The sequence below is a fragment of the Chaetura pelagica genome, unplaced genomic scaffold (assembly GCF_000747805.2).
Source record: "Chaetura pelagica isolate M959 unplaced genomic scaffold, ChaPel_1.0 scaffold105, whole genome shotgun sequence".
Classification (NCBI taxonomy): Eukaryota; Metazoa; Chordata; class Aves; order Apodiformes; family Apodidae; genus Chaetura; species Chaetura pelagica.
Window position 1 is genome coordinate 3,143,274 of NW_009953393.1, and position 19,491 is coordinate 3,162,764.

The 19,491-nt window shown below is 34.5% G+C and overlaps 1 protein-coding gene across 1 annotated transcript in view; it reads right to left on the reverse strand.

Moving 5' to 3' along the window:
• The window catches only part of NBEA (neurobeachin), a 516,495-nt gene that overhangs the window by 322,631 nt on the left and 174,373 nt on the right, over positions 1-19,491 (reverse strand). The window contains exons 27-32 of the mRNA XM_009998372.1: positions 13,990-13,998; positions 12,301-12,481; positions 11,104-11,234; positions 9,796-9,903; positions 7,933-8,101; positions 6,452-6,547 (exon numbers count right to left, since the gene is read on the reverse strand). Of these exons, the coding sequence (XP_009996674.1) occupies positions 6,452-6,547; positions 7,933-8,101; positions 9,796-9,903; positions 11,104-11,234; positions 12,301-12,481; positions 13,990-13,998 (694 nt within the window). The remainder of the gene's footprint in view (positions 1-6,451; positions 6,548-7,932; positions 8,102-9,795; positions 9,904-11,103; positions 11,235-12,300; positions 12,482-13,989; positions 13,999-19,491) is intronic.

Sequence of the window (19,491 nt, forward strand, 5' to 3'; positions counted from 1 at the left end):
ATCCATGCACATGAAGAGGTGGAAGTGGAGTGCCATGGCAGCATCTGGCTGGGAAGAGTGAAAGCCACAAGCAGGGATACCCCAGGGCTCTGACATGAATGGCTGAGAGCAGGGGGAGCACAGGTGAAAAGTGGGGGACTGGGGAGGGTCAGATATGAAAGGCTCTGGGGTGGCTTGGCAACTTGACAGGCACAGATCTTGAGTTAGGAGATTGAAGACAGAGGGCTGGCAGTTCCCCCTTAACTGGAGCAGATCTGTGAGGAGGACGGATGTAGCTCTGGAAGTAGAAAAACAGACAGACTCTTAACTGGGAGATAAATAGATCAGGAGAGACTTAGGGTGCAGAAATCAAGGTTGGAAGTGATGAGGAGCCTGCATGGCAGAGGACAGAGTTATCAGCCATTTTTTGCAGCTGGACATCTGCAAATACCTGTCTTCTCCTTTTGGTCACTGGAAATTGCTTCTATTTGCTCAAGTTTCTCAAAAGTCATACAATTTGTGCCTTCTCTCACAACCACTTGATTCAGGCAGGCACACAAGGCTGCTCTTTCTACCTTGGCCAAGGTAAGAGTATTAAAAGACCCACTTCTGACAGACAGAATCTTGATCTATTCAGGCAATAACTTTAATCAATGACTTGATTCTTCCTTACTAATCAAACCACTTTCACTCAGTGCATGATAGATAAGACATTTGTATATCAGTCTGATTGATTACTTGGTTGCCAAACAAAATGCCAGCAGTCGTAAAACAATGCATTTACAAGGATTAACTAAAAAAGACTTCAGATAAAATAAATTTAAGAAAATGAAAAGTTGTATTAAAGAAATGTGAATCTCAGAGTATAAAAATAGCTGTTTACATTTAAAAGAAACAAACAAACATAAAACCAAACCCAAACAAAACAAAAAACAGATTAGAAACACACTGATAAGAATTTTTTCTACATGAATTTCCCTAGTTTTTGTCAGTTCCTATCTTTTAATTTAATTTTTATGTTTGTCTTGTGTAAACTCAAAAAACACACAATGAAAAAAAAAAAGAAAATATCTATGATATTTGTATTTCTGAACTGCTCTGAGAAAGATGATGCTTTTGTGATTAGATTTTTTTTTCAAAAATATTAACAAAAAAATCTGTCTCCTAGGTTCCACCATCCAACCAAAAATGTTAACAGTGAAACACAGAGTATGTTCCACTGATTTAACGAAACTTACACTAAAACCAGCTTATATTATTACTATTTGAAAACTTAAAGTACTTTTAAAATGTGTGAAATTTGGACAAACAAAAATAATTATTGTTACTTTAGAAAATGAAAACCTAACTGCTTCATGCATGCATAATGATTGATAAATTAATAATGAAATATCTGCGCAAACCTCTTTGCTGATGAGTTAAGTAGCTGGTGAAGGGCAATAAATAGTAGAACAAGATATATTTATTACTATACCATGATCTTCAAATTTATGTGCTCTCAGAGGCACTTGGAATAGGCAGCATATATTCCATGAGGAAAGCAATAGGACAATTTTATGATTCTTACGACCATCATCCATGTCCCTTATAACATTTTACTCGGTTTCTTGGAAACAACATGTACAACTTGATTTTGATGAAGACAGAGCCATGAATTTTGTAAGGATTTTGTGGAGGTAAAGGATATTTTGACAGGCTATGGACCTTAGTTCTTTAGTTCACTTTGTATAGTTAGACTGCTACCCTGTATAAAATATTTAGTTTAAAAAACAGGCTGGAAATCATTATACTACTATATCAGGAATACAAGCTTCAGTGTAGCAATGTGCAACACCCAGAGTACTGTACATCTATAAAATCAGAAAAAAAATTATGCTTTATTGTCTTCAAAGAATAAAAGCTATTTCTGCAAATTATAGCTATCTATGGGATGGGGATATTGCTAAGGCACATGATGTCATTAAACTGGATTAAGTGTCTGAGAACATCATGACAGTTTTTGTCACAAAACAAGTTTTGTGTCTGGAGTTCTGTTTAGCCTAGTCAAAGGAGTCACAATTAGTTTGACCAAAGCAGAGGTCTACAATCATGTCTGTAGTGAATGGCAAGAGACAGGGATTTCTAGTGAACCATTTGTCTCTCTTTTAAGTATATTTCTGAAGCAGGCTAGATGAATTGTATTCTAAATGCCTGCTAAGTTCTCTCCACCTATTACAAAGGGAGTTTACAATGACTAGCTCAGGGCATTGATTCACTACAGACATTTTCCAGCAAGTAGAACTCACATGTAAGTGATGGTTTTGAGACATAAACTGAAAATGTAGCACAGAGGTTTTGGTCATACTACAATACCCACAGTCAAAGAGATAGTGAGAATGATGAAGAATGTTGCTACCATCTTTGACTAGTCTGGTAAAACCAACTCTCTCCTTCTGACAAAGACATTTATAATACTATTCCCATCTCCTATGCCTCTATATTTTAATTATGCTGAAGAACTCTTCATCACAATTGGTTGTAGAAATCTGATGAACCAAATGGTCTGTAGGCCGGGCAAGTTCTTAGACCACTTGGCAGGCTCTTCCAGTTAGATAATTCTTGTTTTAAAGTCTCCATTTTGAAATCTTTACAAAGCCATCCCAAAAGTGTAACTCATTCTAATTCTTTGGTATTATGAACAGAAAGAAGCAAGTTTGGCAACATTTACTGTTGCAGGACTGTTTCTCTGACATCCTTCAGGTGCAAGTGAACAGTTCTGATCTGCTGTTTTCCTTGAGATCACAATGATAAATAATTCAAAAGAGTAACACTATATATGGCATAAATTGAAAGACAGGGAGCTTTCTTTTCATTTTGCAAGTTATTCTTTGTCTGACTAAGCATGGATTAATTCAGAAGTACTGAAGACCCTTTAAAGTTTATCAGAAACTAACAGAAGAAACCCAAGCACTTGTCTTATGACAAGGAATAAGTCTATGCACAGAGGCACACTTTTCTCCTACCCATCTATCAGCTTAGAAAGAAAAAATAGAGATGTATAGAAAAGTATAAAGAAATAAACATTTTTATTGTTTAATGGGAGTCATGGGCACCATCAGCCAGTTTTGTTTTGTTTTGTTTTTTTTCCTGGGTCCATGCTTCTTTAAGCACCATAAATAACATGTAGCCTGTGAATAACATTTGATTAACAGTAAAAGAAACATTAAATTCTTATTTTACCATCTGCAAACATTTATAAGTAAAGGTAGTATATATTTCCCTGACAAGCATATTTTCAAGTCTTTTATTTCAGTATTACCATTTTGTTTGTAGATAATATCATCAATAAACTAGGCAAAGGTCAACATTGTATATGATGAGAACCTAAAAGTTTCATAATAAGTACAATGATGTTTAATATTCTGGTCACATGCACTTGACACCAGCTATAGTTACTTCTAAGAAGCATACACGAATTGCGTAATGTAATGTGCCTGAGACAAACTGGGTCTCACAGAGCCTTAAATATATTTTAACTAAAGGTATTGCCCCGCGTAAAGAAGAAAAATGGAAGCATCACTAAAAAAAAAAATCACTATCTTACTTAAACACCAGTAAGTCCTAATCTTCCACTTCCCCCCACAAGTTTCCTGGTCAGATAATTAGATTCCATCTACTAAAAAAAGATTTATTTCAAGCAACCAGTCACTCTCCCTTAATTCATAAAGATGTGTCCCAAAGAATTTTTGTACTGTTCTACCAATATAATACAACTGGACTGACAAAGAGCAAATCCTTTGCATTAATTTAGTGTCATGTTGAATGAATAACATCTAGAGGCATCTATAATATGTTCAATATTTATCAATGTTTTAATACATAGGAATTTGCTTTAAAAATATGTATTTATTTTTAAATGCTATATTAAAACACTCTACCATATGTTAAAATGCCTTAAGATCTAAAATAATATTCAAACATTACATGTTCGCTGCCAACATCTGAAAGCACCACAGAAAACTAAAAGGAAACTTACTGGCTTTGCCATTTGAAATGAAAGATTCTTGAAATGGCAAAAAAGGTTTTGACTTTTAGCCTTTTCTGACAGTGTCGGCAATTTTTATTCATTTCCCTTCCTGCAAATGTTGTTCAAAAATAGAATATAAAAAGCAGAAATATTTTTGTTTTGTAAGGGGTGAAGGAGTTAGGTATAAGAGACTAGGACCCTATAGAGTTAAAAGCTTGAAGGATATGATGATATCAACAAATAAAATAATTAGCTGCAGATAACATTTTCCTTATTAAATAATTTGTTTCTAAAGCCAAAACACTTTTCTTCTGTATCCTGCTCACACTTATACTATTGCTCTAGTGAACTATTTTAAAAACTAAACTATTCACTTGAGTTCAAGGTAAAACAAGTACTATAGACAACAGTATAGAATACACAATTCTTAGAAAAATGCTTTATCTGAAATATTTTTGAGAGTTTGCATGGCTGCCTTAATTTATTCTATAAACGTTTTTCCTGGTTTCATTACATATCTTTTATTCATGTACTATATGTGGATAAAAAGAAAAACTATTTTATTTTCCCCTTCTTTTATCACCTACTATATCAAAAGTCAAGCTTTGTACAAACAGCAATATAATCTCATTTATGGCACATAATTTATCTCTGCCCTTGTAAGACCACATCTTGAGTATTGTGTCCAGTTCTGGGCTTCCCAGTTCAAGAGGGACAGGGATATGCTGGAAAGAGTCCAACAGAGAGCTACGAGGATGATTAAGGAACTGGAACAATTGTCATACGAAGAAAGGCTAAGAGAGCTGGGGCTGTTTAGTCTTGAGAAAAGAAGACTGAAAGGAGACATTATTAATGTCTATAAATATCTGAAAGGTGGATGTCAGGACTGAGCCAGTCTCTTTTTAGTGGTGTTCTGTGATAGGACAAGGGGAAACAGCACCAAGCTACAACACAGGAAGTTCCACTTCAACACAAGGGAAAAATTCTTTACTGTGAGGCCGACGGAGCACTGGAACAGGCTGCCCAGAGAGGTTGTGGAGTCTCCTCTGGAGACTTTCAACATTCGTCTGGATGCGTTCTTGTGTGATCTGCATGATCTGCCCTAGGTTTCCTGCTGCAGCAGGGGGGTTTGACCTGATGATCTTCAGAAGTATCTTCCAATCCCTACGATTCTATCATTTTATGATTTTATTGTATTAATCAAAATATCGTTAAAAAGTTGTATTTTGAGGCAGTCTAACCAATACTTATTGAAGTTTTTACAGATTTATTCTGTAGTACCACAGTACTTTTCTGAACTAAGAGCCAATTATTCATTTTTTTATAAAATATTAATTAAATAATACAAATGCAACTGTCACAACAAAGAATAATATACCAGCAAGTTGAATGACCCAAAATATTTTCTTCTTTGTGTGGAATCAAAATTCCAAATCTCTATTTTCTAGTTGTTAGAATTGAAAACCATTTATAATACACATATATACATACACAAAAGTTTTAGAAATGCCAGATTAACATAGTGATAGTTTGAATTGATGTAACAAGTAGTTTCACATAATGCTCCCAGAACAACATTGAGAAATGTAAGTTGCATTATTACTGAAGTAGGAGGTTAACAATTTCTCTGCTTTATAAACAGGATGCAACTTTAAGTCTTTTAGGCTTTTTATAAATAAATTTTTTCACACATTGAGAGTTTTCAAAATTATACCAAGAACATTTTCATCAGATTACTTTTTTAGCCTGTATTTGCAGCACAGTGCATACAAATAAATGGTACATGCAAACTTGGCTGAAGTTACATTCTGATAATTCTCTCCTTTTTATGCAATGAACTCTGAAAAACATACTTCCTACATCATGTAGTATCTATTAAAACAAACAACAAACAGAACAAATCAGGCCCAAAACATGTAATAGTTGCTTTGGTCACAAAAGCAGTTTCCTTCAGGAAAAGCACAGCATGGCACATTAACTAACAGGCATAAAATAATTCACAATACATACAATATCAGAGGTCTACATACCATCGAGAAGGCAAGAAAAAAAGTGAGAAAGGAAGGCAGAAGAACAGAAAAAGATATGGGGAAAGGGAATACCACAAAAGTACTACATACTTTTCGTGGTATTCAATATTTTTGAGATAGGCCTGATTTTATTTTTATGGACCTATAATTTTAGCAGAATAACCACAAACCAAAAAGCATTTAGAATTTTCTACATCCATTTCCTCCTTCTGACTGCTTTATTTTTTTAAAAAAATATATTTCAAAATAATAAAGTTAATAAATGGTGGGAGAAATACAGGCAGGAAGTTAAAATTTTAAAGGTATCACCAGGTCTGATCTCCATGTAACCTGAGGCGTATACTTATTTATCAACAATTACATCACAGTTAGTTCTTGAATTACATTACATTAAATAAGAACACCCAAACAGGTTAGGAGATGATGTTAATATTACCTTTGTAAAATGAGTGGGCAAAGCTCTGCTCAGGAATTAACTTGGCAAGGAATCCATGGTTCAAACTTGGGTGAGGGATAGATGGTATGACCACAACTGTGGAGAAAATCATGGAATCAAATGTGAGCCAGCGAGTATTCATTTATGGCCTGGTCCACTGTGGATCCATGACAGATATCCTATCTCATTGAAACATGCAGATATGGGATTATCAACAAAAAATGCATTTCTAAAGGAAAAAGGCAAGTTCTGTATCAAGAGATAGGAAAGAGAATACCTATTAATTGGGCATTTCAAGAGCAACATTAATGGGGAAAAAGAGACAGAGATACATATATACACACAGGCAAGACAATCATGGGTGAAACAGTTCATTGAAAGTAGCAGTTTCATCGTGCAGAACCATAACATGTAGCCAAGAAGGCACAGAAAAATAACGATTTCTCATAATTGACTAGATTTATGTAATATATTTACAATGGGAAGTACAAACACATGGACTTTAAATATTATGTACAAGTAGCAAATTAAAACATGACAAATCAGAAAGTAATGACTAAATGTAAACATGACAGAAATGTGAAAACAAAATCTATGAAAAATTAAAATCAGCAACTCCATTAGTGAATAAAGTAATTAAAAATCAATACAAGAAGAAAAACATAAAAACATACATAAAGAGCTTCATGGACAAATTAAGTTACTGTTTTCAGCTACTTTAATACAAAAGGTAGAGTTACAATCAATCCAACCAGACTTCAAGAAATTTGTTGAACTGGCAGTGTAAGATATTTGAAACCAAGCAGGGTAAAGTTTGGATCCCCAGTTTCTGACAGGTTCTGACAGCTAACAGACTACCTCCCACTCAGGCAAGAACACATGCTAGTAAAAACCACTACTACTAATAAAAATCACAAACAGTTCAGTCAAAGAAGGCAATACAAATGGTTCCTTTTTATTATATTGTCTCCATTGGCTTTTAAATGCAGGCACCATCACAGCAGGACTTCAAGAAAATACTCCACCACTAGCTTTGCAAAAACCTGCTCATTCAAACAAAAGTACTTCACATGGGCAAACAGCTGTGTTTGCTGAGTTAAAGATATGTGTTCTTACTAACAAATAACAGATTCAGGAAGTCATGCTGATCAACTGTCTTGTACTTTACAGCTTTAACTCTCTTAGGCACCCTGTTTCTTTTTAATTATTTTCAAATTAAAGAACAAAAAACAACAAACCAAGTATAAAAAAGCAATACCAAAATAAGAATTAGTTAAACCTGATAAGCAAATATCTAGAATAACTGAAATCTGCCAATGTAAGTTGAAGGACCAAATTATTATAAAGGAAGAAAACAGCCAGTAATTCTCTATTAGGATCTTATACTATTTACTAAAAGGATGTTGTAGTAAAATAAATACAGTTCTAAAAAAAATCTGCATATCAAAATGAAAAATAACATTTGACGAAAACAAATGTACCTGTACTTGTTGGTGAATTTATTTCTTGTCTGATATTTCTACCTGCCTGGCTCCCAGATCTTGCAGTTTCTCGTTGTGGCTCCAGTATATCACGGTATTTGGAGACCATCAGAACAGAAATAAAGTACACTACTGCCAGAGCTAAGAACTGAGCCTGTTTGCTGTCATCCTGTGTTGAAGAAAAAGGAAGAGATCACAATATTGGAGATTTCCGTAGAATTTTTACACAAGATTGTCACAAGGATTTATAAATAATAACTCTTAGAAACGTTACATCTGTTAACATAGTAGTAACCAGATTATGTAGAAGATTAAATGGATTTTCAGTAGAGTACTATGCATCCAGCATGTTTTAAGTACCATCTCACAGGTAATTTGTCTACTACACAAATCTCTGGGACTGTGGACTCAATGGGCTTTTCTGTCTAGAGGCCTGATTCTGCTCTGAAGGTGCTTTCAAGGCTTCTCAACAACAAGGACAACTGACTTCTGCTGCCCCAAGGATACACCTCCGAAAGTTCCTGCCACAAGAAGGTAAGGGGTACTACTGTTGAGAGGGAAAACTAAGCTCATTGATGCTTTCTAACATCGGATGCATAAGCAGGTGCAGCAGCTTCTGGTAGTATGTAAAAACTGGGATATGACCATTATTTTTCTTCCAGCAATAAATCCCAGCTCATACGACCTGACTTCTCCTTTAACAGGATTGTCAGCAGCAATACCAGTTTTCCAGGTATCTCATTTAAGTAAATACCAGGACCACAAAAACTTGGCTGTCTCCTTTTCCTCCCACCCCGCACTGTCTGCTGTTCTATTGCATTTACCATCTGCAGCTTAGATATCATCCTGATTGAGCTTAAGTTGCGGTAGTTCAACTGAAATATATTCCATTATTATTATGGTGTAAAATCCAACACAGTAGAATTCAGACTTTGGCCTCTTATCTACTCCTACAGTGGTTTCACCTTGTTTCAATTCCACAAGTAAGCATTTTCTAGTACAAATCCAGGGCTTGCTTTCCCTGCTTTCTGGGTGTTATTTAATTTGGCTGTGTGACTTTGCCATTATCAATCTAACTAGAAACCCGCTTATTGTTCTTTCATAGAAATGACAGAAACAGATTTCCACTATTTCTTTCTCCTTTAGTTAAGAGTGACAGATCTCCATCCAAGTTCAACCTTGCCCTTTCAAGGTCATCAGATCTTCCTGTCAGATAACTTTTTGTGTGTGTCAAGTCCTACTTTTTAATCTTTAAAGCTACTTTTAACCTCAGTCTTTACTTCAATTCACTTGAACTTAGGTTGGAGAGGCTTAAGCATTACATATCTATGTGTGTATATATAATAATAACAACAACAACAATAATAATAACAGCAACAACAACAATAATAATTTCTATTGTACTGGTTTAAAAAAAAAGCACATTGTGACAGTGTTGTGCTAAAAAGAAGTTAGCAGAAGTTAAAGTTGGCTTTATATATCAACTGCAGTGCTGTCATGCATTAAATAATTCTTCCTCCTACACTATTCTTCCCCCTATCCTGGTTGGACAAATAGCTGATACCTCTAGTAATAAAGTTTCAATCAATAGGTGAAAACTCATTCATTCTCCCTTGATTATTTGGCTAATATAAGATCAATCTGGCTGTTAAACACAGTTAGCTACTAATCTCAAATAGCTTCCAAGTATGATTTTAAAGTGCAGAAAGCGGCTGGTAGTTACAAAGCCACAAGCAGATGGTTTGCAGATAATATAGAAGTGCAACACATGAAGGATATTTTTAATTTCAGAACAATCAAATTCTCTTTCAAAATACAAGTGATGATTTTGCAGAAGAAAGAATTACAGCACATATTACTCACCACATCACGAAAAACAACTGCTCGTAGACGATTAATATCAACATCCTGAAGAAGCCTATCAGGGTCTTTTATAGGAGAAAGATTGCCAGGGACATTTTCAAGGGGAGTCTGAAAATAAAAAGTAGTGAGGCCCTTTTTCCCCAAAATATCAAAGCATTTCTGGTATAACCTTATTTTGATACCTTTTTAAAGATATTGTATAAATCTTAGATTTATTTTCTAGTACCAATATACTTCTAAGATAATACTTAGACAAGAATTCTAGAAATAAAGCAATCTTTGAATTATTGTCTACTACTACTTATTTAGTTATAAATTGTTACATCTTCCAGTGCCTCAAAATAACTTTATCTCTTCACAAAGTTCAGATAATAATTTGCACACATTTCTAATATGTGTATTAAATTTAAAAAACTGTAAGTAGAAATATTTTTTTTAAATTGGTTTATGTTCATTTAACTGTGAATTTTTACAGACTACTTGCAGAATCACTGCTATTATCACAAAAGCATAGAACAGCATGCTTCCTTTAAAAAATGATCACGGATTACAAATGGTGCCGAAACACCTACGAGTCTCTTTATAATGATTTGCTTTGCACTGAATGTGAGAATGTGGAGAAATACAATGTTTTAGTGAGATTTAATGAAACAATATAGTGAAAGAAGCTGAGTTTGTAAATGCTATCTGAAAAACTCTTTTGGGAAGAAAACCCACTAACTTTAATAATGAAAATATAATAGCAAAAAAAGGAATCCTTCACATAATACAAAGTATTGTATTTTAGTCTCAGGCTGTGCTAAATTCTTTGAGATTTTAGTTTCAGGACTCCTGGAGTTTTAAAATTTTAAAGCTGTAAAGAAGGTAAAAAAAAAAGAAAAAAGATGAACTAGAAAAAATAAGCTGGAATGGAATATTAAATACATTATGTCTAATACGCATGCAAAGGTCTGTTCAAGTTACCGGGACTCAGATGTTCCAACAACACAGATGCAATTGCAGGACAGACTGCCCTGACAGATTAAAAAAGCTATGCAGGTATATGTGACAGATGAGAGTAAGGGACTTGCTCTTTGATGTAGACTTAGCAAATGTGAAAAAGCTGTTTAAAATTCCTCCATTCATACTAGTGCATTAATGTTTTCTTGTTTCAAATAACATCCTCCAGATACTTTTACTTTCAGCCAGTTAACAGCAAAAAGCTACGCTTTTGCCAAACATTCGAGGAGGTTGTTACAATTATTTTCTGATCCTATAAAGCAGTGGGACAGACTGGTCATTGCTGTTGGTAACTGAAGACTGGGTTACCTTGGTTGCTGCTGATGCAGTCACACCCTGAAGAGCATCTTGAGTTTTACTGCTGATTAATGACGTCTTGTTCACTCTCTCTCTCTGCCTTTGCCGACATTCTAAGCAGTTTCTCACAGCCACACAACAAACTAAAATGAAGTTATGAAAATGCTACAAATTAGAATATTTTCTCAGCATTATATTCAGAACATCAATTAGCAGTCTGTACACCTAGTTTGACCTGTCAATAAGCACGTCCAAACAGTAAAGTGCAACACAACTGTCACATTAGACTCTTTATCAGTAATAAGAAAGCATAAAGATGATGTAATAATTTAATTATTCAGTTGACCAACTAAATGCTTTATATAACTGCTATATCACTATATTAAAATTTGAAAATTATCAGTCCTTAAACTAGAGCTCTCCTATCTTATTCATCAGTTATCAACATCTAAAATCTGAAGGTACTGAGGTACAGCTAGAATAGAGAAAAAATAGTAGGTGGTAATTTAGAATTTGATGAAAATTGCTCACTGAGAACAAACCACAAGTTTTATTATCAATGACCTAGTAAGTGGTATGAATAATCTTAGACAAAATCTAAGTACAAAACATATTAATTATTTGAGACATTAAAAAGTATGTGGGACATAACATCAGCAAAATAGCATCCTGAGAAATGACAGTTAAAATTTAATCTTCACAAGGATAAAGTGATATGATTTGCATATGATAGCTTGAATTATTCTGAAATTCTTAATTTTCCTAAATTAATTGTAACAATATACAGCAAAAAGTAAACATTGAAGAGAGGTGCCAGACTGTTGCAACTTAATATTTAGGTACACAGAGTTTGCACATGCATACCATGCTTTTAATTTTACATAGCATATAAGTAGTGCTCCAAAAGGAAACCTGAAACAGGCAGGTAGCAAAGCAGTTTTGAGAAAAAATAAATTAAAATCTCTATTTACTTACTTTATGTAATATTTTTACTCCCAAAAATATATACTACTTGGAAGACATTTCATTTTAACTTATTCTTGTGCATAAGTAGAATCAACCTGAAAACGGTATCAAATCAATAATAAACAGAATTTTTGTTTTATCACATCACAGTCAGTACAAGTCCTTTCCTACTTGTGTTGCTATTTGATCCATCTATAGTTCATTGATCCATAAGTATTTAATACATAGTGACTGCTGACTTACCAAGCCTTAGGCACTGTCGCATCAGACCTCCAGAAGACATGTTTTTTTCAGCTTCAATCTCACTAAAATTTAGAGAACTGGCAAACACCAGCACATCAACCATTGCCATCAGACGGCTGAGAAAAGTTACTGCTGTCTCTGCTGACATCCCTTGTGTCACTTCAATATTTTCCAATTCAGTCTTTAAAAGGAGATAATGGAATTAAACAGTTTGAACACAACTGAAATATAAAGACAGCAAATACACACAGAAACCTAAATTGTTATGCTTCATGATGAAAAGTTATTTTAAAATATCCTATCATTACCACTAACAGAAACTCTGACTGAAATTCAAAGTAAGACAGCATGAAGAGGGAGAATATCATTTACATTTACGTGCTGTAAAAGACAAGAAGAAGTCTAATTCAAATGAGAAAGTTATTGGGAGTTACATAAAGTCAAAGTGTGGCCAGATAGTAAAGCAATGCATGGTATATAAGGGTCCAATGTACTCCTACATTCTTCCATAGGCTAAGCAGACAGGTACCAGATGAAGGCAATTACTGACTGTATTGCTTTTATGTTCCTTTAGATAAACAAGTAAATGTGAGGAGTTGAGTGGGAAAAACCAAACAGTTTTGCCCTGTTTTGATGAATTGGTTCTCCCTGGGAATGCTTATACCATACAGGAACCTGATGGAGTCCAATTGCTCTGGAATGAGAGAGAGCACATTTACTCTCTCATGACAGCAAAAGGAGGATAAGTAAAAATATAGCAGACTGGAACATCATTTTTGAAAGCACTCATCCAAAGAAAATACATTTGCAAAAATCTATAGCTGTAACAGTCTGCTAGAAAAACTCATAGGTGTTTACAGAAACTTGAACTTCAAGCTCATGCTTGAAATAACATCAGGCTTGCCAGCAGCCAACTGACTGACTGCTGTTGATTTTTCTCAAGCTTCAACTGTGTTGCATCAATCATAGTCTTAACCCTTCTCAGAGTATCTATTGACTTTATTTTATTTTTGCAAGTAATGGAATGAATTAATTTTTTATAACATTTTAGTGTATTTCACCAAGATTTTTGCAAACTCTGAATTGAAAAAAAATCAACTACTTTTTACAAATCTCACTAAAATTCTGCTGGATGGAATAAAAAAAAAAAAAAGAAGTATTTTTTTTTTTTTTTTTTTTTAACAGCAAAACTTACCACCAGTTCTACTTGTTAAATACTGTTATTCTAATAATGTTTAAAATAAGGTCCATTGTTGACTAAGCTGCTTTCAGGTATTAGTAATATTTAAGCTAGGTGAAGCCCAAAAACTCTTTAAAAAGTGAGATTATAATCATTTCAGGACTCCTCAGCATATTTTCAGAAGTATGCTTCAGAACAAGTCCCCCATATAATTAACACCTTCAGGGCCTAAAGACTTTTTCTATTGACAAACACATTTGTAACTTAAATTATCTCATGTATCTGCCTATATTCAGTTGGGCAGCTAACAGTAAGCTTCTATGGATTAAGTTACTCAAAGGAAATGTTAGAAAAAGTTTATGTTCGCACTCAATATATTCCTATCCACATCCCACTACATGGTATCAGAAAATAATAATACTACTAAAAAAAGCCAAAATATTAAATGATCAAAAATAACGTATTTTTGAAAAGTGCAAAAAAATGAAACTTACAGCAGCAATACTAACCTTAGAACCCTGGACATGCAACAGACAAAACAGACAACAGATTACAACAATAAAAGAAAAAGAAAATTAATTAAGTTAACTAAAAATACAATGTAAAATTGAAACAAATTAGTATATTGGAATTATACATTTGTTTAATTTATAATTAGGACAGCAAAACATTTCAGCTCAGCATGAACACTTTAAAATAAAGACTTCTAAGAGACAGCTATGCACAGGGAAAGGAAAACTGTAAATCTTGTATTATTATGGCCTTCATGTAAACACTGATTCTTCCAAACCAATTTACATCTTTTATATAGGACACAGAGAAATTTTATGAAGCAATGTAATGTTTTCACTGATTACACAGAAACAAAATGAGCATTTTAGAACAAGCCATTTAACTGAAATATAATAAAGTAGTTAAGCTTTGTATGAGGAGGTAAATATGTTTAAATGCTTTGACAAAACAAACATAAATCACAAAAAGCAAACTGGTTTTTCATACATAATGCCCCTTCCTTTAAAGCAACTTTTAACTCTTTATATATTACATCTGGGTATGATTTCTTCAACCTAAACTAATATCATACTGGATATCTGAATGCTTTTGAACCACAGGAAAAAAGTAAAGATTCACTAAGACCCTGGGACTGAGTTAGTCTTCAAATTTCAATGTTTGTGATTAAACAGATATGTGAAATGTTTAAGTTCTAACTTCACGTAGAAGCACTTTCTCCTATCACAGAGGACTAGTTTTCCCTGGTTATGTTTTAAAAAGAGATTTTCAAGAGTATGTCAATATTTTGCCATTTAAATAATAAAAAAAGTCTTATCTAACAGAAAGAAAAACATACTGAAACAACTGCTTTCTTTCCCTTTTGAACAGAAAATATCATGTTGAACAAGTTCTTAAATGTCTTCCTCTTTTTTAGCTGGATAGATTGGCAATTTTTACTTCAGTGCACCACTGTTGATTCTCAGAATTGTTATAGATCACACAGGACCTGTGGCATCACATTATGAACTTGATAATGCTAACACAAAACCACAGAAAAATATCTCATCTTGGTTTTTAGACATCAGAGCTAATGACACTGCCTTTAAATGTTTAATTGGGTTTTGTAGACAGCCATTCATATAACACCAGCAGCCCTCAGATCACAATTGCAGAACTGCTGTCGTAAATGCTGCAAGTGAAAACTAGAATTATAGACCTCATAGACTAAGTAAAAAAACGAACTAGTTGCAAGGAGTCTGGAAATCTCTCGTTCATCACCTGTATTCCAGCTCTTCAGATTTCTTTTGCCTTACTTCATGCCCTCAAGTCCTTGTCACAGCTGCTACCCTTGTAGTAAGCAACTATTACTTCAAGTTCCTAGCTTGTATATGAAGTGTTTTCTCTGACAACCATCTGCTATTAACAGAAAGCAACTCTGCAAACATTTTTCCTTACAACTTCCCAAATACGCTTTTTTCAAACTTATACAACATCTTAAAAATGTCTTTCTTATAGCTGTAATTAAAAAGTCTCAAAGACCTCCCCCATGGAAAGAAAAAAACACACAACAAAAAAACCCCAGAATTTGAAGCACATCTTTGTACAGTCCCTGAGACAGAAGTGGTAGAGAACTGATATAAAGGGAAATATTAAAACATGTAGAAAGAGACTACTGCGATTTACAGTAAATTTTCACCTGTATTCCACACAAATGTATAATCTTTATTTCAGTCACCCTCAGAATCTTTTGCACAAAACAAAAAAAATATTTGCAATTCCTCCAATATTCTGAGTGCAATTTTGCTACATTTCTCCCTTGGTTCTTTTCTGCTTATAGCTTTAATTAATTCAAGCATCCAATATTCAGCCTCTATTCTAATGAGAAATAGGTGAAATGCCTTTAAAAATAAGAGGCAATGGGACACGTAATAACAACTAACTCTACAGCAGACTGTTGAAATGAGTGTTTTGTAACAGACATTTAAGATTGTTAAAGAACCAGCAGCCCAGGATGAGGCCTCACATGAACTCAAGACTGACATAGCGAAGTAGAGGAACTGTGGAGGAGTGTGAGCATGATAAAGGAACTATGTATTGCAGTCTGTCATCTTCTCCATTAGAAAAAAAAAAAAAAAAAAAGCTACCTCATTAAAAGAGGCTGGAATCAGCTCCAGGTTAACAAAAAGTGCAATAGATGTATCCTACAGGGACATGGCTGACCAGCCACTAAATGTCCACATTGTAGACGATCATTTGCTTCTATTGAGCAGATCCCCTTTTGGCTAGAAATCTAGTCCACATGTAAGTGCTTCAGGTGGATACCTAAATTTACCTTAATCTCCTCCTGAATTCCATCCTGTGTTATGACCCTGAAGTAAAAGGGGATAATGGCCTTTACTGTCTGTTGCCTTTTAGCTCTCATATTTCATTATTCCAGACCAAAGTGTAAACTAGTTTTAGAACTAAATGTAAATACATGTCCTATGCCACAAATACAACAGACTAGGAGGAAATAAGTAAGAACTACTGGTTTAAAATTTCAATATGGGTCCAAAGGCCTTAATTGGGAATATTTGAGAGTCACCTTTCATGAAAGTGAAAAATGAGCAAATGAAGTAAAATGAACTCATAACTGTTGATAAATTGAGTACCTGTATTCTACAAGAGCTACAAAACATGAGGGCTTTGAAACCCCAGAAAAGTTCCAAATAGACCTGGGTGATCAGAGGTTTCCAAAGACAGACTAACCAAGACAAAGACTCTACATGGATTCAAACAGGCACACCAGGAGGTATGACTCAAGCCTACAGAGTCATAAATGGTATGATTATTAAAGACATGATTAAACACTCCTCTCATAGCATAAATAGTAAGGCACATAGTGACTTTATGCATTTAAGCAGGCTTAAAAAAACAAAGACAAGAAGTGCTTCAAAGGTCACATAATTACTTTGTCAGACTCAGTGCCATAGGATATTATGGAGGCTAAAAGCATAAGCAGCTTCCTAATGATTAGATAAAGTCTAGAAGGATAAATTCTTCAGTAATTATTAAACATGACAGCCCAAACGCCCTCTCTAGCTGTTAAAATCCTAAATGCTGAGATGAAGTATCATTAGAGCAATCAATATGCTTGCTCAGACTTCTGCATTTTGATGTAAGCAGCAGTCACTGGTGGAGGCAGAATGCTAAACCAACTGGGTCCTTGGGCTGACCCAGCAAGGCAGCTCAAGTCACACGTGAACAGCTCACTTTTGTAAGAGTAGAGCAGTACTGTTTGAGTGGACTCATACTACCATGTCCAGTTTAAACTACAGAATCACAAAATGGCACAGAATCACAGAATGGTTGAGGTTGGAAGGGATTAATGAGATGCAACACAAAATATGGACTGTATAGCTTCTGGAAAAATAAATACATTATTATTATTAATGTAATTGCCTAAACACAGCAGGTTCCATTTGAAAATCGACAAACATTTTTTTACTATGAGGGTGTCAGAGCACTGGCACATGTTGCCCAGGGAGGTTATAGAGTCTCCATCCTTGGAGATACTCAAAGCCATCTGAACACAGTCCTGGGTAACTTGCTCTAGGTAGCCCTGCTTCAGCTGGGGGTAAGATTGGACCAGATGACCTCCAGAGGTAAGTTCCAGCCTCAACCAATCTGTGACTCTGAGATTCTTTAAATTGGTGAGGGAAAAGCGTATAGATTCTTTCCTCCCTTGAGAGTTACTTTGGCAGAAAATGCCATTAGAAAGCTTGCTGTGAGTGTTTTTATGCAATGGAGACATTATGCAAATCTTCATGTTTCAGACCTCTTCTCTCTTTCACTTATCAGCTTTTGGAAGAAGATGAGTGGTATGGTCTCTCTTTCTCCATAGCAGAACAATACTTAGGGAGATTTCCTTCTCTAAGAAGGACGAAGGATGTCATGGCCTCCTTGTAGCTGTCACAATGATGAATAAATGATTAATAAATCCACCTTCCTGCTAATGTTTATGGAAGGACAATGACAAAAGACAAATGGAGTTGAATGGGGGAGAAGCAACTCCCTGCTAGGTGGAAGTGATTCATATAGAGGACAATGGTTATTTCCAGGTAGAGTTAATTTGTGATTCTATCAATTACTTCTTCCCACCTGCCCTGTACATGTGGGACAAAAGTAATCACTTCTTAAATTTCACAGAGTAGGATTCATTCAGTTTGAAACCAGCTACTGATGTTCAAATTAATTAGTTTATTTCACAATTTATTTTTGTTTTATTACTATAAACAAATAGCAAAATCAAGCATTTAAGTAATACACAGAGTCCCCATGTAGTGGAGAAATGCATGCATAATACACACATTTGAAGATGTAGTCTTTTGTATCAATTCATGAAAATCACTGTTACTGTAGCAAGGCAGTATCAACACAATATTTTAACAAATGGATGTGTAATTTATAAAGCTGTATCAGCAATCTCTCTATATACACACACAGAGATGCATTTGTTATCCAAAATAGAGGGAAATAATGAATTGCAAAATTATTATTCTATATAACAGATCTGCAGTGTCATAAACCAGGATAAAAACTAAAAACCACCTAGATCATTCAATGGAATTGCAGCCTAATACTGTGTCTGTTTTATATTTTTATACAAATGATGGTAAAAAGAACACCTTTATTTTCAAATTATGTCTAAAATGTTTGTTTGGCAAATATATGTTTTTAAAGTCCTTTTATCTAAAGACTGATAGCACAGCCTGTATCTTAAGATGGCTTGGTGTGCACTCACTCATCTTTGTCAGTATTTACAATTTAACACTTCCAAAATCTTTTATTCAGCAAGCTTGATGTCATTCTTGTGTCTTTCCTGTGAGTTTCGCATTTTTGCTTATAGTAAATATTTTTCCAGTTAATACTGTGAAAATAGGAAAGACACAGCTTTTAACCATAAATTGCCCAGGTGAAAGTCATATTAATGTTGAGCAACCATACATTCCTACTTTTCTAATAAAATAATGCAAACCAGTTCTTTCACCAGCTCACTAGAATAGTAGAGGCAAAGTAACCTCTGTTGCTGAACAAGGAATTGAGTTTTCACTGCTGAACTCCATTTGTAGCTTCCACTGCCCACTAGCCACATTACTTCAGAGGAGTCTTTCTACTTTCTCAGGCTCATTTTCTCCGCTTTCAAAGAGGAATAATAACTGCAAATGCTTACAGAATGTTGAAAGAAATATTTACAGATATCATATGCACAGACAAGGCATCACATTAAAATTTTGTTATTCTTATGGACAATAATGCAGTATTTCTCCCCTTTTCATGAAGCATTCTATTAGGCTACTCTGCATGCCTGAACTGTGACCACCTAAGAAATCAGCGCTTTCTAAGAACATCAAAGGGGATAAAAGTACCTGCCTATTTCAATACAAGATTTAAAAAGAAAAAAAAAAAAAAAAAAAAAAAAGGTCAGGAAGGCAGAAGTAAACAGAGTAGTGAGGGGATGACTTCTTGTATCATTTGGC